Raw genomic sequence first — 21,811 nt, forward strand, 5'->3', positions numbered from 1 at the left:
CCGGCAGGGGGAGGGTCAGCAAGGTGGCGGCACCGGCCGGGAGCCAGGGCAGGTGGAGGGAGGGGCCCCATACCGCGGGGTCTTGCTGGCCGGGGAGAAGTTGGGGGTTTTGCTCGAAGGGCGGTGGGAGCGCCCGGGGCGTTAAAGGGGGGCCGCGCGAGGTCTGGGTCCCGTCAGGTCGCTGGGTGCTGGGTGCAGGGCTGTGCGCGGAAGACACGCGCCGGTCCGAGCCTGCTCCTGATCTGCTCGGGGACGGCCCCCGAGAGGAAAGCCGCCGCCAGCACCCCGTGCCGCCGGTGTGGGTCCGTGGGTGCGGGTGTCCTGAGACGGGCCGATCTGCGGAGACGGAGCCGCGGTGGCGGGCCGCTGCGGGCGGCGTTGATGGCCATGCTCTGAATCGGCCGTGAAGAAGGTGGCGCCGCGCTGCGACTTTACCGGGAACCGCGGGCCGGACCCCGTCGGGCGGACGCGGCGCGCACCCTCCAGAAACTCGTCTTCAAAAGCGGCGGGCGGCGGCGAGCGGCGCGGTTCCGTCCGCGTCCGGCGGGGCGTCGAGAGCACCCGCGTCCCCCCGCAGGGCCTGCGCTGATTGGCTCCTCGGCGCCGTCGCACGCCGCAACTCCAGGCGCCATTGGTCGGCCGCGGGGAGGGGCGGGACCGGAAGTGGCTAGGGCGGGGGCGGGGCCTCGCACGGCGGCGGCGGCTGGACTGGGGGCGGCCGCAGCTGCCCGGAGCCCGATGGTGCGGGGCCGCGGCCAGGCCGCAGCAGGAGCCCGAGGCCCGGGCCGCCCCGGCTGACCGCGCGGGCCCGCGCTGCCCGGAGCCCCGCTGCCGCCCGTCGGGCCCCGCCGGGGCGCGGGCCGTCCGCCCGCCATGGGGTCCCTGTTCCGGAGCGAGCCCATGTGCCTGGCGCAGCTCTTCCTGCAGTCGGGCACGGCCTACGAGTGCCTGAGCGCCCTGGGCGAGAAGGGCCTGGTCCAGTTCCGAGACGTGAGTGTCGCCCGGGAGACTCGGGCCTCCCTTCCGCCCGCGCCGGGCCCGGGGCGCGCCGCTGCCCCCATTCCCCAGGCGGGGAAACTGAGGCCCAGCTCAGGGTCCCTCCCGGCTGAGTGAGCAGCGCCCCGAGAGGTCCTCCTCGGCCTCGGGTCGTGCCATCCGACGCCCCTGTGCCGGGCACCGGGCGGGGCGGGGGAGCACATCCGCCAAGGCCTCCCTTCCCGAGTCCCATCTGGCGGGGGACAGAGATCGGACACACCAATCCACACACAAGACAATGTTTGCGGAGAACAAGATAAAACGGGGTTGGTGTGAGGGTGGCTCGGCTGGCGGTGGTCCAGGTGGGCTTCTCGGAGGAGGTGGCGTTTGGGCCGAGACCTGGGGAAGATCAGGGAACCGGGTGGCAGGTGAGCTCAGCGCCTGAACTGGCAGCGAGCTAGCGAGGTGCGGGCTCCTCCAGGGGGAGCGATTTGTGTCGGTTTTGTTCGCTGATGTGGGACGGTGCCATGGCCTGGCAGGGACTGGGAGCGCCGTCAGTGTTCGTTGAATGGACGCTGCCTCCCCAAGTGACAGTGAGCACTTGTTTGTGCATCTGTCTCTCCGTTTGTCTCCCACACGGACTGTCAGCCCCCACGGTCGGGGGCCTCTCCTCCCCGGTCCACTCCTGATTCCCCAAGACTGGGAACAGCCCTGGTTGGTGGCACTAAAGGGCGTTTGTGGAGCGACCGGGCACGCCTGTATGGAATGTGTGCTCTGTTCCAGATGCCCGCTTGGGTGCTGGGACCGACTGGGTGGCCAGCCAGGAGGACAAGGTCCTTGTGTTGTGGCTCACAGCCTGGGAGGAGCCGGACAAACACACCGATGACGGAGGGCGGCGGGGAGGACAGGGTGTGTAAGGGAGATTGGGAAGCAGGACCGAGACGCGCTGTTGGGACGGGAAGTCACGGACGTGGAGGTTTTATTTCCTGGGCCACAGCCTTCCTCCCCTGGTGGCTTCCCCTTCATTTCCAAAGGGAGCACCCCTACCGCGTGCTGATGCCGTTGGGGAGAGAACCCCCGAGTGGCGTGAGGCTGCAGGGCAGGCCCGGCTCCCTTCCTGGCTCCGGGGGCCACTCGGGCGCCAGCGCCTGGGACCCACTTACCTGGCGGGTGCGGGGCTGACCCGGTGGATGTGCTCCATCCTGTGAGTCCTCAGGCCCCGGGGCGTGGCCGGCTCCAATCTCAGAGGCTTGAACAAATGCCCCAGTCGCCGCCAAGATTCGAGTTTCACGGAGTGTCATTACAGCCTGACACTCGGCGGGAGGAAGCGAAAGTGCGCTCATCCTCTCCCAGAAGGAAACCGGACCAAAAGGAGACCAAAAGGAGCTCTTCCCGGTGTGGGGCCAGGTTTTCCGAGCTGGGGTGTGTGTGTGTGTGTCCGTCCCTGTCTGTGTGTCTGTCTGTGTCTCCGGTCGGCTGTCAGGCAGCATGGATGCCAGTGCATAAAGTTCCATCGCGGCTGATGTTCCCCTGCTCTGTTCTGGGGTTTCTTACTGACCTCGGGCTCACCAGATGGGACCCCTGACCTCTGCCTTGGTCTCGGGCTTGCAGCTGAACAATTTTCCTCTTTTCACTCAATAGCCCTTCTGAGGGGCAGGAGGCGGGGCCTGGGTTTCCGTGGTGACAGCAATGTGAAGGCCTGGATGAAAGCAAAGTTATTTAGCCTGAGGGCTCAGGGAAGGCGGGAGCCTGCCCTTTGCCACAGTCCCAGCCTCAGAGCAGTTTTCACCTGTAGGCAGTCGCCGAGCTGCTGGGAGTGGAGTGGAGATTAGTAAAAAGAGCACCAGGCAGCCTCTGCCAGGTTTGTTTTTTTAAATAGGTTTTTATTGATTTTTGAGAGAGAGGAAGGGAGAGGGATAGAGAGAGAGAAGCACCGATGTTAGAGAGAATCACTGATCGACTGCCCTCCTGTATGTCTCCCGTTGGGGACGGAGCCTGAAAACCAAGCCTGTGCTCTGACCGGGAATCGAACCCTGACCTCCTGGTTCAGAGGTTGACACGTAACCCCCTGAGCCACGCCGGCCGGGCCCTTTGCCGGTTTCCTGAGGTTAAATGTTAGTCTTCCAGTGAATCCACGTTTACGAGTTCTTCATATCACTGGCCCGGAATGAGGGTGATGTTGCCTCCCTATAAAGAAGAGAGAAGTGAAACTCTGTAAAAGAAACCACGTAACAGGAAACACACAGTGGATACCTGGGAGACGGTGATGATGGGATGGCCAGCCCGATCTGTGTCAGGGCCAGACGGCGGCCTCTTCCTGAGGTCGGTCTGCAGAACCACGGGGTCCGAGGAGGGCTATTGGGTTTGATGCGAGGAAGGAAAACCTGCAGCGGAGAGGCGGTGGTTGGCAGAGGCTTGGGCGCCTGGCTCCCCTGTGACACTCAGTTCCGTCGGAAGACCGTGTCTGAGCCCCCAGGAGCTGGAGAGGGCGGCCTCAGGTCAGCGTGAGTCCAGGAATGAGTGGGAGTTGACAGGTGGCATGAGAAGTTGTCTTCCTTGTGGGTAATTCTTTAAAAAAATAACTCCACGTGCTGAACAAGAACCGAACCTTGGGGTAGAGACTCTCGTGCTTGAGCAGTTCATGCCGAACTGTTGTCTGATTGTTTTCTTGAGTGTCCGCTACAGATGCAAGAATTCTTGCCCCATTGCCTTTCCCCGTGAACAGAAACCGAACCTGACCTCCTAGTTCGTAGGTCGGCGTTCAGCCACTGAGCCGCACTGGCTGGGCTGTGATTTTTTTAAAAAATTATCTTTTCTGTTAAATGTACTACAGATGTCCCCCTTTTCCTCCCATTGACCCCTCCACGCCGCCCCTTCCACACGCCCCTCCCCCCGCATCGCTCCTCCCAGGCCTTCTGGCCTCACCCCACAGGCACATGTGCCCTCCCCGTGCTGGGCCAGAACCTGAAATCAGGGTGTCTGGGGCTGTGCTCCCTGGGAGGGTTCCAGGGGAGGGTCCTTCCTGCCTCCTCAGCTTCTGGGGGCTCCTGGCCGCATCCCTTCAATCTTCACGTGGCCCCCCCTCCGTCCTCATGTGCCCACTCTTGAGTGATCACGTGGCCCCACCCCCTCGTTCACGTGCCCACTTCCGGCTGTTCACGTGGCCCTGTCCCCTTGTTCACGTGGCCCCACCCCCTTGAGACCGTGGATGGTCTGCTTCCGGGTGCCACCTCCCTGGTCGGCCCCTGCTCTCACACCCGTCCACAGTCCCTTTGCCAAAGTCCTTCCAGAAAATCGTGTGCGCGTCTCATCTCTTTCCCGCTGGGACTGTGATGCTGGGATTGAGACGGAGACAGGAGAGCAGTGGCCCGGCCGGAGTCCGTGCGAGGGGTCCCCGGAAGGCGAGGACACTTAAAAATCATAACCACAGTATCATCATTTAACCTAAGCTCTTTAATAATTTCTTGCTATAATCAAATGCTGTAGTCACTTCAAACGCCATTTTATAAGTGTATAAGTCACATGACTAAGTCATACCTTTGTACAACTTTATTGACGTGTGTCATGAAATCCACTCATTTCAAGCGCATTCACTGACTTTTAGGAAGTGTGCTGAGCCCAGTTGCAGGCGTCCCATGCCAGGAGGGGGGCCCCTTCCCGCTGCAGCACTCAGCCACCCCGTCACTCGTCTGCCTCCCGCCCTGCGGGGAGCCCTCTCTGGACGTTTCATAGGAATGGGGTCGCACAGTGTGTGCCCTTTGTGTCCTGTCACCCCCAGAGTCCCCCGTGACGTTTCATGTGTCGGCAGCTTGTCCCTGCTCCTTGCCGGGTCGTACTCCACGGGTGGGCGGACTCTAATTCCTTTCATCAGTTTTCCATGTGAATGCCGTCTCCATATCCCGGGTGGGTGTCTTCTAGAGAAGTCTGTCCGGATCCACGGTTTGGGCTGAGGTTAAATTTCTCCATGGGATGTTTCTGGGCCGAAGGGCATTTTTCAGGTGTTTCTGGTAACAGCTGCCAAGCGCTTTCCGAACAGCTGTGGCCGAGCGCGCCCACTCAGTAGTCCATGAGGGTGCGCTGTTCCCCAAACCCTTGCCAATGATATTTTAACGTCAAATTCATTGTTAAACTTCAGGTGTTGAAAGAACATTTTTGATTCTTTTCTCAGCTCAACCAGAATGTCAGTTCTTTCCAAAGAAAATTTGTTGGTGAGGTGAAGCGGTGTGAAGAGCTGGAGCGGATCCTGGGTGAGTTTATGAGAATAACCCGAACAACCCTTTCCCATAAGCTCCCTGCTCCCTTCAGAACAGTCAGGAACTAGAGATGAGTGGGAAGAAGAGAAGAAAGCGCCTGTCTCCTCCCTGCCCAGGGGCCAGCCCCTCATGGAGGTTCACGTCACAGCCGCACTGGCGTCTTTTCATCTGTAGCCTCAGGGCTTACACCCATCAACTGACGGTCACCCTGTCGTCCCACCTGCTGCTGTCCAGGCAGCGCCACCGCGGGTGGCCTCTGAGTCCGTGGGAACCAGACGTGGGTTGTCGGACACGCGGGGAAGGGGGATGTGAAGTGTTGCCACCTGTGCGGTGTGGAGCCTCACTCGCTCCTCGTTGGTTCCGCAGCGTACCTGGTGCAGGAGATTCACAGAGCTGACATCCCGCTCCCCGAGGGCGAGGCCAGCCCCCCTGCCCCGCCTCTGAAGCAGGTCCTGGAAATGCAGGTACCGCGCGCCCTCAGGGCTGTACCTCCTCACTGTCTGCTGTCTGGTCGCCTGCCCGTCCTCTCAGAGCCAGAGGACGCTCACCCCAGATAGGCGACCTGGGTGGTGTGGCTCAGAGAGGGCGCTCACCCCAGATGGCCATAGGCAACCTGGCCCGTGCGGCTCAGAGAGGGCACTCACCCCAGATGGCCATAGGCGACCTGGCCCGTGCGGCTCAGAGAGGACGCTCACCCCAGATGCCATAGGCGACCTGGCTGGTGTGGCTCAGAGAGGGCGCTCACCCCAGATAGGCAACCTGGGTGGTGTGGCTCAGAGAGGACGCTCACCCCAGATGGCCATAGGCGACCTGGCTGGTGTGGCTCAGAGAGGGCGCTCACCCCAGATGGCCATAGGCGACCTGGCTGGTGTGGCTCAGAGAGGGCGCTCACCCCAGATGGCCATAGGCGACCTGGCTGGTGTGTCTCAGAGAGGACGCTCACCCCAGATGGCCATAGGCAACCTGGCTGGTGTGGCTCAGCGGGCGGCATCATCCCCTGGCCTGGCTAGACTCTGGCTTTTTAAAAGCTCCACTGGTGGGCGTCGTAGAAGGAGCTGGGGTGCCGCCTGGGCGCCGCGGCGGGTGCTGAGCAGCTGCGGTTCCGTTGCAGGAGCAGCTGCAGAAGCTGGAGGTGGAGCTGAGGGAAGTCACGAGGAACAAGGAAAAGCTGAGGAAGAACCTGCTGGAGCTGATCGAGTACACGCACATGCTGCGGGTGACCAAGACCTTCGTGCGGCGGAACGTGGAGGTGCCGTGGCAGCGCCGGGGAGCCTGTGTCTGAGCGTCTCGGGCCGTCGGGTCTCGGTGGGGCTGGCAGTTCCTGCCATTCCTGCCGACGACGTGTGGCTTTTGCCAGGAGATGTGTGACCTCAGCCTTACTTTTCAGTTGGACAATCCCACACGAGAAAAAGCATTAAGCCTTTTCCTGTGTTGGTCGGTTTTAGCAGTAACAGTAGCTCCTACTTGTTTTTGTTGTTTGTTTTGAATTTATCTTTATTGTTGAAAGTATTATAGGTGCCCCTCCTCCCCCATTGACTCCCCGTCCTCCCTCCCCCACCGGCCTTCACTGCCCTCCTGTCCGAGTCCGTAGGTTATGCAACAACACCTCCTGTCTGTGCAGTGCTTAGGTTTGCAGTTGAAAAAAATCGTATGATCATGAGAAAGAATTGGACAGGACTTCCAGTTCTAAAATCTAGACCTTATTTCCGAATTGCTAAAAGGAAAGGGGTAAACCCCACCATGTACACGATGAGAACGAAGCGCAGGCCCCGCCCTGCGGTTTCCCTGTGCGCCTGTGTGAGCCTGCCCCCCCCAACCACTTTCACTCAGAACCTAGGGCACCTGGGACGGGGGAGGGCACAGCGTACGCTCCGCTCTCCTGGGACTGTCGCCAAGGAGCTGGCAGTGAGGGGTGGGCAGTGGGTGCTTTCTTGGTGAGAGCTGTTTCCTGTCTGAGTTCCCGGGGCCTGGCACCCAGATCCGCGTGGCAGGGACGCGCCCTAAACTGCTGCTGGGAACGAGACGGGAGGAATCGCTTCTCACGAGACGCACGTGGTCTCCTCTCTCGTAGTTTGAGCCCACGTATGAAGAATTCCCCGCCTTGGACAGCGACTCCTTGCTGGACTACAGCTCTATGCAGAGGCTGGGAGCGAAACTGGGGTAGGTGCAGCGTGGGGGTCGGGCCCCTCTGCCCCCTGTCGGGGAGGACGAGCTCCGTGGAGTGACGGACGGGCACGCTCCATCGCCTGTGATTGAGTGACAGACAGCGCTGCTTAAGGGAACACGGGCTCCCGTGTGTGTGTGCGCGCGTCGGGCCGGCAGCTGTGCTGTTTCTAGCTGAGCCACGGGCCCAGGAGCTGGGGAGAGGGGGCGTTTATGCCGGTTGCTCCTCTAGCCTAAAGCAGTTGGGCCTGGGGGCGCCCAGCCTGGCCTGCGTGGGGTCGGGGCTGAAGGGGCTGGGGGTGTCCCCCCTGTGCTCAGGGCCTTCCTGCTGCCCGTTCTTGCCGTTCGTTCACCTGAACCGGCGGGACCCCGCCTCCTCCGGGGCCCCGTTCATTCACCGCCTGGGGGAGCTCAGTGTTGAGTGTGAGGACGGATCCCCCAGAGTTTATTCACGTGTCAGGTCCGGGAGCCCCCTGCCAGCCTGAGTCACTTCACGCTCCCTTCTCAGCTGGGTTTCTTGTTGGGTTTTCTGTGTTTTTCACTATGAGCTTAGGCCAAGCCCAGTGGTTTCTCGCCGGTGGCTGTAAACTCTCAGGGAAGGCTTTCCCCTTCCACCCGGAACCCAGACGTAGCAGGGCACCTGTGGGCTCCTTTGAGGTTGCCCGTCCCCCATTCACTGAGGGGGGGCCCTTTGGGGGACCCAACTTGAGAGAGGAGATTTGGGGGTGATCTTTTCCTCACCTGATGGAGACGCAGGGCCCATTCCCTTCTCCCACGCGAGCGCCTCTCCCACGTGAGCACCGAGACTCCAGGCCTTAGGATGCTGGTCGGGGGCGGTGGGGCGGGGGGGAGGGGTGTGAGGCCCTGTGCCTTCTGTTCCAGGATGTCCTGAGTCTGGGCTCGGCTCAGCCTGGAAAGGATGCTTCAGGGCCTTCCCACCGGCGTGTTAGGGTCTGGCAGTCGGAGGCCCCTTCCCTGTGGCCAGAATGGAGTGCTCGTCGCCCGGGTGCTGTGCTGGGTGAGAGCCGCTGCCCTCCGCTGACCGGCGGTCTGCATTCCTCCTAGATTCGTGTCCGGCCTCATCCACCAGGGGAAGGTGGAGGCGTTTGAGAGGATGCTGTGGAGGGTCTGCAAAGGGTACACCATCGTGACCTACGCAGAGCTGGACGAGTCCCTCGAGGACCCGGAAACGGTGAGTGGGGGGCACGGTCGCCTTCGGCCAGTGACAGGCCCGCAGCAGCTGGGCACAGCGCAGGAGGACCCCGGGGGCTGCTCCCTGCCCCCTCCTCCTCGGAGATTCCAGGGCCTCCTCCCACGGCCACAGCACGGCTGACCCAGGTGGACACTGCCCCCTCTAGGCCTCGGAGCCCGTGAGGTTTTCTGAGAGGTGTGTCCCCGCGTCAGCACTGCGCTCGGGCCATTCCAGCAGCGAAGCCACCGCCCGAGAGCACAGACCGTGCCCGGAATAGGCCAAGCAAGGACGCTCGCTTGCAGTTTGGGGTGGAGCGAGGCAGAGGGACGTGCACGCGGGAGCTCGGGTTTTGGTCGCTCCACTTGCCCGAAAATGACCAAAAATATGGCCGGGCTTGGTTTGGGGTTGGGAATGCTTTTCGCGGTGAACTTGCCGTCGCGGCCTTGCAGGAAGGTGGTCGGCGCGTGTGTTGGGGGAATGAGTGACAGGACGGACAGAGGCTGAGCCGCCAGAGGGGTGCACGCTGCGGCCCCGGAACTCAGGGTGCCTTCCCCGCAGGGAGAAGTCATCAAGTGGCACGTGTTCCTCATCTCCTTCTGGGGCGAGCAGATCGGCCACAAGGTGAAGAAGATCTGTGACTGGTGAGAACAGCCCCCCTTCCTGCTCCCCCGCACGCAGGCCGGCAGCGGGCGCGGGGGCTCTGGGGGTTGTCATGCGACGTCTTTGCTGAAATGCTACATTTTTAAACATTTAATTGGTGAGCTAATTCTTGCCAGGCAATTCTTAAAATAACTTAAAAGTTGAGACCATGTTAGTGCCATTCCCAGATTTGTGTGTGTTTTAGAAATCAAGGCTTGAAAGATCAATTGGCCCGGCCGGCGGGCTCAGGGGCTGAGCGTCGACCCAGGAACCAGGAGGTCATGTTGGATTCCCGGTCAGGGCACAGGCCCGGGGTGTGGGCTCATCCCCAGTGTGGGGCGTGCAGGAGGCAGCCGATCCGTGATTCTCTGTCATCATTGATGTTTCTCGCTCTCCTCCCATCCTCTTTTTCTAAGATCATTTGAAAAAACATTGAAAGTCATTTAAAAACATTTTTTAAAAAGATCAATTGGAAAAGGAATCAAGTTGAAGTATTTTGAGCCGCGCGTGGACTTGCCTGTGTTCGGTGGAGTCCTGGGCAGCTTCTCCCTCTGAGGTTCGCTCCAGCGTTCCTCCAGCCCCTCCGGGGCCTGACGGCGGGGAACTCTGTCTTGCAGTTACCACTGCCACATCTACCCGTACCCCAGCACCGCCGAGGAGCGCCGGGAGATCCAGGAGGGGCTGAGCACCCGCATCCAGGACCTGTACACGGTGCGTGGCCCGGCCCTGCCACCCGCCAAGGCTGGGACACGCACAGACCCGGCCGCTCCCCTGTCCGGTTGGACGGGGCACGTGGCGGTGTCCAGGGACCGGCAGGCCGCCTCTCCCGTCGCGGCGTGTTGTCTTGCAGCCTCTGGGACCTCGCTAGTGTCGGCTTTGCGTGGGAGGTCGCCTTGCCGTGTCGGCGCAGTCTTCATCACGCTCCGAGTGTGGCTCTCGTGTCCCGTTTCTGCTCAGGGCAGGGAGGGCTCTCGGGCTGTGACCCACGGAGGTGCCAGGGGCTTCCGGGCGGGGCGGGATGGGGGATGCGTGAGAACCCGGAGATCCCTGCACCGGGCAGGCCTGGTGCTGCCCAGTGGCTGTGACCTCAGACTCTCTCCTGTGGCCCTGGCTCCTCTTCGGGGAGGCAGCTCCTCGGGCATCGGAAGGGCTGAGCTCAGGTCTCACCTGCCTCAGGGGGTCCTGGGGTCCCGGAGGAGGAAGAGAGGAGCGGAGTGAAGGCTCGCTCACCTGTCTCCAGGCAGCAGGGGCCGGGCATTCAGCCTCCCTCAGTGGGACTCGGGCAGAGCTGAGCGCTGCCCGCCCGCCCACAGCCGCGCTCCTCCCCCAGGTGCTGCACAAAACCGAGGACTACCTCAGGCAGGTGCTGTGCAAGGCGGCCGAGTCGGTGTACAGCCGCGCCGTCCAGGTGAAGAAGATGAAAGCCATCTACCACATGCTCAACATGTGCAGCCTCGACGTGACCAACAAGTGCCTCATCGCCGAGGTCTGGTGCCCCGAGGCCGACCTGCAGGGCCTGCGCCGTGCGCTGGAGGAGGGCTCGGTAAGGCGCCCGACGGCTGGGAGCCCGCGGAGCTCGGCTGGCCGCCACCACTGCTCCTCCGCCTCCGTGGCCGGGAGGCAGGCTGGGAGCTCGGGCGTGTCCCACACGGTGGTGAACGTTCTGTGGTCTCGGGCCGTGGCTTTGTGATGAGCGTGTTGGTGGTCTCAGTTTTGCCGTCATTCGCACTGCCTGCCCTTGAGGGGACTCGGAGGTTCACGCTGTGCCATGGCGGCCGGCTCTCCCAGGACCCGTGCCCTGTGTCTCGGGAAATAGAGTTTGGCTGGAAACCTGCCCTTCTGGTCCCAACCCGAGCTCTGGATTGTGAAGGCTGCCTCCCCATCCGTCAGCGGATGTGTCTCAGGAGGTGACGCTGCAGGCAGGGCTACCGGTGGCCGCTGGCCAGTGACGCGGAATTTCACTTTATTAGCTGGTGGAGCTGCCTCTGAATGCCTCCTGAATATCACATTAGTTTTAATTTTTATCTTTTTAAAATCTTTATTGTTGGAAGTGTCACATATTCCCCTTTCCCCCATTGACCCCTTCAGCCCGGCCCCGCCCCGCCCCAGGCCTCCACCACCGTATTGCCTGTGTCCATGGGTGATGCAGATATGCAGAAGGGCCTTTGGTTGGTCTGCCTCTTGAACATTTTTAAAAGATAAAAAACTAAATTCCAGTTTTCCTGGTGATCCTGGGACTCCCTAGTATCTCTCTGCCTGGAGGAGTCCCTCCAGCTCCTCCCTCCATGTCCCCACCCATTCGGGGCCCGGCTTGCAGGACCCCGCCCCGTTCCTGCTTCTGCTGTCCTTGAGCCTGTCCTTGAACCTGGGGTGCGATCAATACTTTCCCCCGGAGCCCACAGAGCCTCGCTGGCAGGAAGCAGTGTGCTGAAAAGGCTCTTGGACAGTCTTTTTTATTTTCATTCTTTTTCATGCGAAAGAGAGAGAGCGGTGCTACCATCACCTCGTTTATGAACACGATCCCGACGACAGAAACGCCCCCCACCCTGATCCGCACCAACAAGTTCACCGAGGGCTTTCAGAACATCGTGGACGCCTACGGCGTGGGCAGCTACCGGGAGGTGAACCCAGGTGGGACCCTGCGTGTGCGCATCTGACGTGGGCCACTGCGCTGTCCTGCGTGGGTTCCCGCCCACCCGCCCTCGGCTGCCGCTGCCGGCTGGACGCGCCCGGCCCTGAGCCAGCTCTCCTGCCCTGCAGCTCTCTTCAGCATCATCACTTTCCCCTTCCTGTTCGCCGTCATGTTCGGGGACTTCGGGCACGGCTTCGTGATGTTCCTGTTTGCCCTCCTGCTGGTGTTGAATGAAAACCACCCCAGGCTGAGCCAGTCGCAGGAGGTAAGAAGCTGCCGCCGCCTCACGGCCCCTGGTCGGGCAGCCGGAGTCGTGGTTCTCTTCCCGGGACCAACCCAGCCGTTTCCTGAGTGCGGGTCGGGGCTTGGCGGTAACCGTACGGCCTGGCTGAGACCTGATGCGGGGTCGCCTCTGCGACAGGGGCCTCTGCGACAGCGTCTTGGTTGAGCGTTTTTTTTTTTCCATTTATTGAGTTTTAGAAAGAGACGGGGAGAGAGAGAAACATCAATGATGTGAGAGACTCACTGATGGCTGCCTCCTGCACGCCCCACACTGGGGGTCAAGCCCACCACCCGGGCCTGTGCCCTGATCGGGAAGGGAACCGTGACCTCCTGGTTCATAGGTCGACGCTCAGCCCCTGAGCCACACTGTCTGGGCTGCAGCGCCTTGTCTCTGAGAGCCCCGAGGGCAGTGTTGAGAAGGGGCCCGGCCCAGCCTCGGCCACGTGGCCCGTCTCCGGCTCCTGCCGCGTGCGCCCGTGCCCTGTGCTGACGGCTCGCGCTCTCCATGCAGATCCTGGGCCTGTTCTTCAGCGGCCGGTACATCCTCCTGCTGATGGGGCTGTTCTCGGTGTACACGGGCCTCATCTACAACGACTGCTTCTCCAAGTCCGTCAGCCTCTTCGGCTCCGGCTGGAACGTGTCTGCCATGTACAGCGCCAGCCACGCCCCCGCGGAGCGCGGGAAAATGGCGCTTTGGAAGTAAGCGCCCGGGGCAGCCAGGCGACGGGTGGGGCAGGGAGAGCGTCCTCCCCAGACCCCCTCTCCCCTCGCCCCTCGCTCTGTTGCAGTGACAGCGTGGTCCGGCACAGCCGCGTCCTGCAGCTGGACCCGAGCGTGCCCGGGGTGTTCCAGGGCCCTTACCCGCTGGGCATCGATCCTGTGAGTGCACCCCCTCCCCCTTCCCCCTCCCCCCTTTCCCCCTTCCCCCTTCCAACCTGTGGCCGGCACCGTGGCGTCTCAGACTAGTCCCAGGCTCACAGGCTCTGTTTTGTTTTCACTTTATTTTTTGTTTACGGTTTCCAGTCTGTCGCTTTGCAATAGGTTCAGGTGTGCACACAGGGTTAGTCATGTTACAGGACGGTGCCCTGATATTCCCAGCAACCGCCTGCCTGCACGTGCTTTCATAAAAAATTCTTGTTGTTGTTAATCCACAATATTTGTATGTGAAGGTGACACCCGGCCCTGCCTGTCCCTGCCCAGGTCCGGCCCCGCCAGCACCCTCCCGCTCTCCCCAGAGGGGACGGGCGCTCCTCTTGCTTTTCTCTCTCCTTTCACTTCCTGGGCTCTGGCCCCAAACGCACAGGCTCGCTGCCGTGCTTGGGCCTCTGTGTTCGGACCGTGTCACTCCGGGCCCTGGGCTAAGGGGGCAGCGTTCTCAGGGGGAGCTTCAGGAAGAAAGGGAGCGCTGCTCCTGGTTCACAGCTGCTGCCCGTTCAGATGGAGGTCTCCGCTGTCACCGGGGCAGAGGGAGGGCGCTAACTTCTCCTCTTTCGGTTTGTTTTGTCTCTAGATTTGGAACTTGGCCACAAATCGCCTCACTTTCCTGAACTCTTTCAAAATGAAAATGTCTGTGATTTTAGGAATTATCCACATGACTTTTGGGGTCGTTCTGGGAATATTTAACCACTTGTAAGTACGGGTTTTTCAAAAGCCGTGTTTCTAAGCCAAGTCGGGTGCTTCTTACTTTGCCTCTTGTGGTAGGCGATAGGCAAGAGGCAGCCGACGTGGTGGCCGAGTGTGTGAGTGATGGTTTCGATGATACGGTTTTTGACAGTGTCATTAGCTCGTTCGCTCAGCAGATGCTTATGGAGCACAGAGTTGTGCCAGGCAGTATTTTTGGCTCTAGGGAATGAGCAGGGAGGAGGCCGGGAAGCAAGGGAATTATATATTCATCTCTAGGATTGACTTCTCACTTTTTTATGCATTAGAAAAATTTTAAAAATTATTTTTTAGTCCTCACTGGAGGATATCTTTATTGATGAGAGAGAGAAGCATCGATTGGTGGCCTCATGTACCTGCCCCACCAGAAATGGGACCTGCAGCCTGGGTCTGCGCCCTGACCGGCATCGAACCTGCAGGCTTTTTGGTGTGTGGGCGATGCTCCAACCCACCGAGCCACCGGCGGGCGAGACAGCCTTTTGTTGTGACAAGCTGGTGTCTAGGAGTGAGAGGGTGTGTCTTCCCCGACTGGGTCTGTGGGGGCGCGCGTTGTGTTGCGTCCTCACGGTTCTCTCCCTGGAGCCCTAACAGCGTGTCGGGCGGGAGCCGTGCTGAGAGGCTTCCTCACAGGAGTGACTGCCTCAGCGCGGCCCTGTCCGGCCCGACCGCCCTCCTCCAGGCATTTCAGGAAGAAGTTCAACATCTACCTGGTGTCGGTCCCCGAGCTGCTCTTCCTGCTCTGCATGTTCGGGTACCTCATCTTCATGATCATCTACAAGTGGCTGGTCTACTCGGCGGAGACCTCCAGGGCGGCCCCCAGCATTCTCATCGAGTTCATCAACATGTTCCTATTCCCGACCACGGCCACCAGCGGTCTGTATGCGGGCCAGGTGAGTCCCCTCTGTCCCGGCGCCGTCAGCGCATTGCCGGGGCCGTCCCGGGCCTGCGGGCACAGGGGGCTGCGTCTTCGTGTGTTATCACAGAAGGATGTGGCCTGCTGGACATGGTGCTGGGGGCGCTGGACAGGCCATACCATCCAGACTCCCTGCCACAGCCTGGCTGGCGTGGCTCAGTGGTTGAGCATTGACCTATGAACCAGGAGGTCACGGTTCGATTCCCGGTCAGGGCACAGGCCCGGGTTGCAGGCTTGATCCCCAGTGGGGGGCGTGCAGGAGGCAGCCGATCCATGATTCTCTCTCATCATTGATGTTTCTCTCTCCCTCTCCTTTCCTCCCTGAAATCAATAAAAACGTATTTAAAACAACCCCCCTGCTGCCCAGTAGCTGTCAGAGCTGGTGGGAAGTAAATGTACGACTGGGGGTTCCGAGGGCTGCCCCGTCCCCCACTTTCCCCGTTTCTTTAAAATCCCTCTCTGACAAGGCAGGCTGCCCGAGAATGGGCACCTGGGCCGCAGCCCCGTGGCCTCTCCAATGACCAGGTGTCTGAGTGACGCCCCCTCGGCAGCGGCTGCCCGCCCTGCCTGTCCCCAGTCCCCGCCGCCTCCAAGTGGGATCTGAACCTGGCGGTTTTCGCCCCCTTGTAGCCCTCGTCATCGTCGTCGTTGGTGCTGGAATCGCTCTGGGCCCAGGAGGCGGCCTTGGGCGTGCACTTGCTCTGAGCTCCTTGCTTATGAGTGAAGGGATGTTGGGCTTGGTTTCTGCTGATTTAAGGAACGTGCCAATGACCCGTCGGGGTCTGCGTGGTCACCGCCCCCTCCCCCCTCCGCCCGCAGGAGCACGTGCAGCGGCTGCTGCTGACCGTCACCGCGCTGGCCGTGCCCGTGCTCTTCCTGGGGAAGCCGCTCTTCCTGCTGTGGCTGCACAACGGGCGCAGCTGCTTCGGGGTCAGCAGGGTGAGTGCGGCCATCGGAGCTCTGACCTCCCCCGCTCCTTGGTCCCCAGCAGACCCCACCCCGCCCGGCCTGCCCGGCGGCTCCAGGCCACTCTCTGCCCTGGGACTACATGACCCTGACCCCCAGGACCCGGTGTGAGTGACTGCTCACATGTGCTCCTCCCCTCGGGTCCAGGCCTGCACAGGGCCGCTGCTCCGCTGGGGGCGGCCCCCGACCAGCACGCGCTCCTGTGATGTTTTTATAATCGCTGTCCTAACGGGTGTGGAGCCCTCACTTCATCCTAAAGGGCGTGTGCTCCTGAGAGTCTAAAACTCGTGAGGAGGAGCCGGGGGCTCTGACCTTGGCCTTGTCACAGCTTCGCTTTGAAAGGCGCTGACCGTGCCCCGTTCGCTGACCGTGCCCCCTGATCGCTGACTGTGCCCCCTGATCGCTGACCGTGCCCCCTGTTCGCTGACCGTGCCCCCTGTTCGCTGACCGTGCCCCCTGATCGCTGACCGTGCCCCCTGATCGCTGACCGTGCCCCCTGTTCGCTGACCGTGCCCCCTGTTCGCTGACCGTGCCCCCTGATCGCTGACCGTGCCCCGTGATCGCTGACCGTGCCCCCTGATCGCTGACCGTGCCCCCTGATCGCTGACCGTGCCCCCTGTTCGCTGACCGTGCCCCCTGTTCGCTGACCGTGCTCCCTGTTTGTCGCTAGAGTGGGTACACGCTGGTCAGGAAGGACAGCGAGGAGGAGGTGTCTCTGATGGGCAGCCAGGACATAGAGGAGGGGAGCACCCCGCTGGAGGACGGCTGCAGGGAGGTGACCTGTGAAGAGGTAAAGCTTTCAGTTCCTCATGATGAAATAGACACACATGCCCGGTCGGTGTGGCTCAGTGGTGGGGCGTTGGCCTAGGAACCGGGAGGTCACGGTTCAATTCTTGTCAGGGCACAGGCCTGGGTTGCGGGCTCCGTCCCCAGTGCGGGGTGTGCAGGAGGCGGCTGGTCCCTGATTCTCTCTCATCACTGATGTTTCCATCTCTCTCCCTCTCCCTTCCTCTCTGAAATCAATAAAGAATAAATAGACTCATCACTAAGCTTTCATGTAGTGATGGTCTTGGTGAGAAGGATGATAATCCGTCTCCAGGTGAGACACTGAGGTGGGGTGCGGGGGAAGGGTTGCGAGCAGAGCTGTGAGTCGCCTCCCCGCACCCCGGCATCCTCACGCCAGGCCGCAGCCAGCTCTCACGGTCGCCCTGAGTGGCGCGGGCTTGGACCTCGCGGGGTCTGCCTGGCCCCGACGCTAACCATGCTGCGTGGTCTCCTGCAGTTTAACTTTGGAGAAATATTGATGACCCAAGTGATCCACTCCATCGAGTACTGCCTGGGCTGCATCTCCAACACCGCGTCCTATCTGCGGCTCTGGGCCCTCAGCCTGGCCCACGCACGTAAGTGCCCCCCCTCAATATCCCCCCCCAGCACCGACCAACTCACAGGATGCTTTAAATTGTGGGGCGAAGCGCAGCCCCGTCTCTCAGCTCCGGGGTGAAGTTGGCCCGGGGCTGCTGGGAGAAACGCGTGCTCACGGGCCAGCGCTGTGTTGGGACAGAGCCGACTGGCCCCAGCTGGCTCGACCTCTCCCGGGAGGCAGGCTGCCGTGTCCTGACCGCCCTGCCTTCCTCGGTGCTCGAGGTGGTCGGGGAGCAGTTTATGGTTCCGTGAGAAGCAGGTGACGTGTCATAGCGGAGGAGGGTGTTACTCATGGGCAGCAGTGGGCATGGCCAGGAGGAAGCCGGGCAGCCAGCCCGCGAGGGTGACTCACTTCCAGGAACAGACGTTAACTCCACACACGCTCCTCCGCAGAGCTGTCCGACGTGCTGTGGGCCATGCTGATGCGCGTGGGCCTCCGCGTGGACAAGACCTACGGGGTCCTGCTGCTGCTCCCGGTCATGGCGCTCTTCGCCGTGCTGACCATCTTCATCCTGCTGGTCATGGAGGGGCTGTCTGCGTTCCTCCACGCCATTCGCCTCCATTGGTGAGCCGGCAGCTCAACTATTCCTGACGAAATCGGAACCCCTCCCCCAGATGTGTGTATACAGCCCCCCCAAAATCCAGAGCTTAATTTAGCTGTGCCTTCCCTTCCTCACACTGGGGGCTGTGTTCAGATCCCCCGAGGAAGAATTCTATTTTGTTTCTGAGCTGTTATCCCTGACAAGCAAGAGCAAGTTCATGCTTGCCCAGTAGTTGTATTTCAGGCTCTCAGTTCACCGCGGGCCTTGCTTTATCTTGTAAAAGGCTTCATACCTGTTTCTCAGTGTTTCACAGTGAATTCAGATTGCTTGTCTGTGTGCCCAGCTACCACGGGGGGGAGAGGTCCTGGGTGCTGGTGTGTGTGTGTGTGTGTGTGTGCATGAGGCGGTGCGACGTTTCTAACACGTCATGCCTACACAGGGCAAGCACGTGTGCCCATTTTGTCTCAGTACAAATAGTTCTGCAAGAGCACGATGGGACGGAGCAACTGCAGCCAGGAATCTTTTGTTCTTAATTTATAAAAGTTGTTTTACGAAATGTGGGGAATGTCACTCGCAACCTTTCATTAACACATGGATTGTTTTTATTTTAGGGTGGAATTTCAGAACAAGTTCTATGTTGGTGCAGGCACCAAATTTGTTCCTTTCTCATTCAGACGACTTTCATGGAAGTTCAGCGACGACAGGGCGTGACTGCAGCACTGCAGCCGCCGGGCTGTCCCATTGACGGAGGATTATCATGTTGTAGAAATTCACTTGTGTCCGATTTACGATCAGAAAAATTCTGTCTTCATTGATTGCCTTAGGATCTAGCCAAATAATTCTGTAAGATATACCTCTTCCTCACGTTAAATATTTTGTAAAGTTTATCAATTTAGATACATAAATTTATTCCCGTTTTCCTGATGAGCAAATATAAGTTAATGCCAAAAGTTACGTTAAACTTATTTTTTAAAATACAGGCTTGGGGGAGAGAAGCCCGCTTTGAGCGGCTAATCGGAAACAGTCTTAGGTACTTAATTCCTTTTCAGCTTATTAAAAAAACAACAACAAAAAACAGAGTTATTCTGTCACCCGAAGTCAGAGAATATTTTCCAACAGCTGAATAAGTATAGTTTTTTAAGAAGTTTAATGACGGATCATCAAAAGACACATTTAATATTCTGCTTGACCAGAGTATGCGAACGTTTTTTATTGTGTACTCCTGGGATTACGAGGAGGAGGCGGTTTCTACAGTTTTGTCTTAATTGGGGACGGTGGACAAAACCTGCAACATGTTTATTCCCCTGGTATATTTTTTTAAAGACTCTCGCCCTGTTCTTACGTCACTCCGGTTATGGGCTGTATGTTTGGGAAGGAACAGAGTGCTGAGCCTGGCGATGCCGTGTGACGGTGGAAGATGCAGTAGCGACATGCCCTGGACTCGGGACCGCTTGGCGGGCGTTCCTGCGCAGCAGGGGTCTCCTGAGCGGAGGAAAGCGAGAAAGTAGTCTTTTGTGCACTTTTATAACAGAATGTCAATTAGGATGTTTTACCACGAGGAGGTCGAACCTGCCCTGAGAACAGCACGTTGACCGTTTTTTAACTCTGAGGCTGATTCTAAGTGAAGGTCCGACGGAGGCACGTAGAGTTCACGCACACGCCGCACACTCCTTAGCTCGGTTGGAAGCTGATTCTCGGCCTCTGAGTTGGAGTCTCTCGTTTTAATGCCTCTGCTCACTTGACGTTTCATTCTGAGTGAATGGGAATCGGTCCTGTTGGACATGATCTGGCCCGTCGCCTGTGAATTATGCTCATCCTCCCTCCTCTACTGTCATGGTTTGTGGGTAATTTAATTCTTTTCAGGACGAGCCGGCAGTATGTTCACTTGTCACATTTTCTGTAACACACGCCAAAGGCTGGCTATCGCCATCCTCCCCGCCCTGGCTCGTTATGCACAGCCAGGCATAGCTGACTAACCTCAAACCTTTTTAAGAAATAGACATTTTTATTGATTTCAGAGAGGAAGAGAGAGTGAGAGACATCAGTTATGGGAGACTCATGGATGGGCCTCCTGCACGCCCCTTACGGGGGATGGAGCCCACAACCCGGCCTGTGCCCTGACCGGGAAAGAACTGTGACCTCCTGGTTCCCAGGTCAGCGCTCAACCCCTGAGCCCCGCCGGCCGGGCTCACATCAGACCTTTTCATTGTGTGACGATTCCATGCTGCTCTCCATGGGTGTCACCCAGAGCCGGTTGAAATTGCCAGCGTTTGTCCCTCATGTTCAATGTCAGGCCATTAGTGACGCTGAGGAAACTGGACAATGATTCTGCTCTCTGCCCCCAGCTTTCCCACTTCCCCTCACAGGCTGTCCGTTTTCATCACGACTCCAGGGGGTGAGCAACAAAGTGGGAGCTAACTCATCCCGAGGAAACCCAGGATTCGCCCGTTAGTAAATGAGAGACAGCACGTGCTGGAGCCCTCCGCTCCCCGCTGCTCCCTGTCCTGGGGCCACCTTGGCAATCCTAACGAGCACCTCCTATCGGTATGGGGCCAGGAGTGCGTCATGTCTCCATGGGAACTTACGTAGAATGTAATTCTAAAAAAGCAAATGAATGGTCCCAACAAAACTCTCTAGAAACAGTGTGATGGTGTCCCTTCAGCACTAATGGGAATTTTATTTCCTTACGAAGCTGTTGGTCCCAGCGTCGTGTCACCAGAGCAGTTGTTTTGCTTTGCTTTTAAGCTGTTTGGTGGAACTGTTGTGTGTACAGTGTTGAAGGCAAGACTTTATTCTCTTGATAGCAAATACCAGGAGGAAAAGTGGCCAGTGGTCTGGGTGATGTTCTAAATAGGATTGTTTTTCTAAAGATCCGTGTCATGACGGCCAGGTTTTCCAGGTTTCGTTCTGTGTGTTCATGGAGTCCTAAAACATAAAACCAAGGATTTCTTCCGCCATCTAGAATCTGAGTTCATCCTCGAAGGTGGAGAGCATCCTTGTGGTGACGTAATCATGGTCCGCTCGGAAGCCCTAAGGTGTTCTGACGGGGTCACGCGGAGCCCGGGACTTTCCGTTCATCGTGGACGTGACTTTGCAAAGACTCGCCTCACCGAATGCCCCGCTTCCTCCTTTCCGCACGGGTATTTTGTAACAGCCTTCGGCTCTCCGTTTCTCCCTGCAGTAGTTTGGTGAGGCAGCACATCTGTAGCACAGGCAGCGCTTAGGGACGTTTTAGGTCCGTGTGGTTTGGAAAACAAAAACGCAAAGTAACTTAAGCCGCTGCTCTGCAGTCTGTATTTCGTGACTGAAATGTCGAAGCCAGGTTTGCTGGCTCACCACCGGGTCTCCCTCCAGCAAGATGACTGAGGCATCGCCATTCCAGACCAGGACACGGGGCGGTCCCAGGGACGGTCCGGCAGCCGGCACCGAGCTGAGCTTTGGCTTCGGATGGTAAGGGACCCTTAGAACCTGCCCCTCATTTCCCAGTGGGAACCCGACCAGGGCGAGTGCTGAGGTCGGCCTGGAAGTGGGGAGCCTCGGGCTGAGCAGACACCGGTGGACAAGCCGCGGCGCCCCGGGTGCACTAGGACACGTGCATCTTCCTCTCAGTATTGAACTTTTTACTAATGAAAATAAATCTATATTTTTAAACCGTGAGCGTTGGTTCTGCTTTATTCTTCCCTGGCTGACCAGAAAGCCAAAACAGCCGCCCCTTTGTGATCGTAACCTCACTCTTCCCCCCCAACTTGTCCCTTCAGGCTCTCTCCGCAAAGGTATTTGCTCCTCCAGCTGTGACCTGTAGGGCCTGGAGGCTCGGACGAGGCCTCCCTGGCCTCCCTGGCCTCCAACTTCCCCTCTGCCCCTCGGAGAGACTGGGAGCTTGTCGCCTCTCTTGCCTCGGTTTCCGTACACAAAGCGGGCAGGTCGCCAGCCCAGGCAATCCCAGGACAAGGCTCTGGCGCCCCGAGTTCCGCAGTGGGCTGCCCTTGGGCCCCACGCCGGTGCGTGCTGCCCCCAGCTGGGCTCGGAGGAAGGGTGGACCCACGTCTCGGGAGGAGCCCCTCACCCCTCGGAGCGGAGGCTGGGGGCACCCGGGCTTCTCTCGAGGGCTCGGATCCACCCTCTCCCGCGTCTGGGCCCCGCCTCTGCCAGCGCGGGGACCGCGGGCGTGCC

General features: G+C 59.6%; 1 protein-coding gene across 1 annotated transcript; it reads left to right on the forward strand.

Moving 5' to 3' along the window:
• Positions 1-673: 673 nt before the first annotated feature.
• On the forward strand, positions 674-21,295 carry ATP6V0A2 (ATPase H+ transporting V0 subunit a2). Its single transcript, XM_059676476.1, has 20 exons — positions 674-990; positions 5,144-5,222; positions 5,595-5,692; positions 6,340-6,477; positions 7,300-7,388; positions 8,457-8,583; positions 9,142-9,224; positions 9,840-9,933; positions 10,553-10,765; positions 11,703-11,853; positions 11,983-12,119; positions 12,648-12,835; positions 12,925-13,015; positions 13,647-13,765; positions 14,475-14,685; positions 15,528-15,647; positions 16,345-16,464; positions 16,957-17,074; positions 17,490-17,661; positions 18,250-21,295. The coding sequence occupies exons 1-20, from the start codon at positions 874-876 to the stop codon at positions 18,347-18,349; spliced, it is 2,565 nt and encodes an 854-aa protein (XP_059532459.1). The 5' UTR covers positions 674-873; the 3' UTR covers positions 18,350-21,295.
• The last annotated feature ends 516 nt before the right edge of the window (positions 21,296-21,811 follow it).

Source organism: Myotis daubentonii, chromosome 19, assembly GCF_963259705.1.
Source record: "Myotis daubentonii chromosome 19, mMyoDau2.1, whole genome shotgun sequence".
In the NCBI taxonomy this organism is placed as follows: domain Eukaryota; kingdom Metazoa; phylum Chordata; class Mammalia; order Chiroptera; family Vespertilionidae; genus Myotis; species Myotis daubentonii.

Coding starts and splice junctions, on each gene's coding strand:
- ATP6V0A2 (XM_059676476.1), top strand. CDS start 874: ATGGGGTCCCTGTTCCGGAGCGAGCCCATGTGCCTGGCGCAGCTCTTC. Junction 5,693..6,339: donor AGCAGGTCCTGGAAATGCAG/GTACCGCGCGCC, acceptor GTTCCGTTGCAG/GAGCAGCTGCAGAAGCTGGA. Junction 9,225..9,839: donor GTGAAGAAGATCTGTGACTG/GTGAGAACAGCC, acceptor TCTGTCTTGCAG/TTACCACTGCCACATCTACC.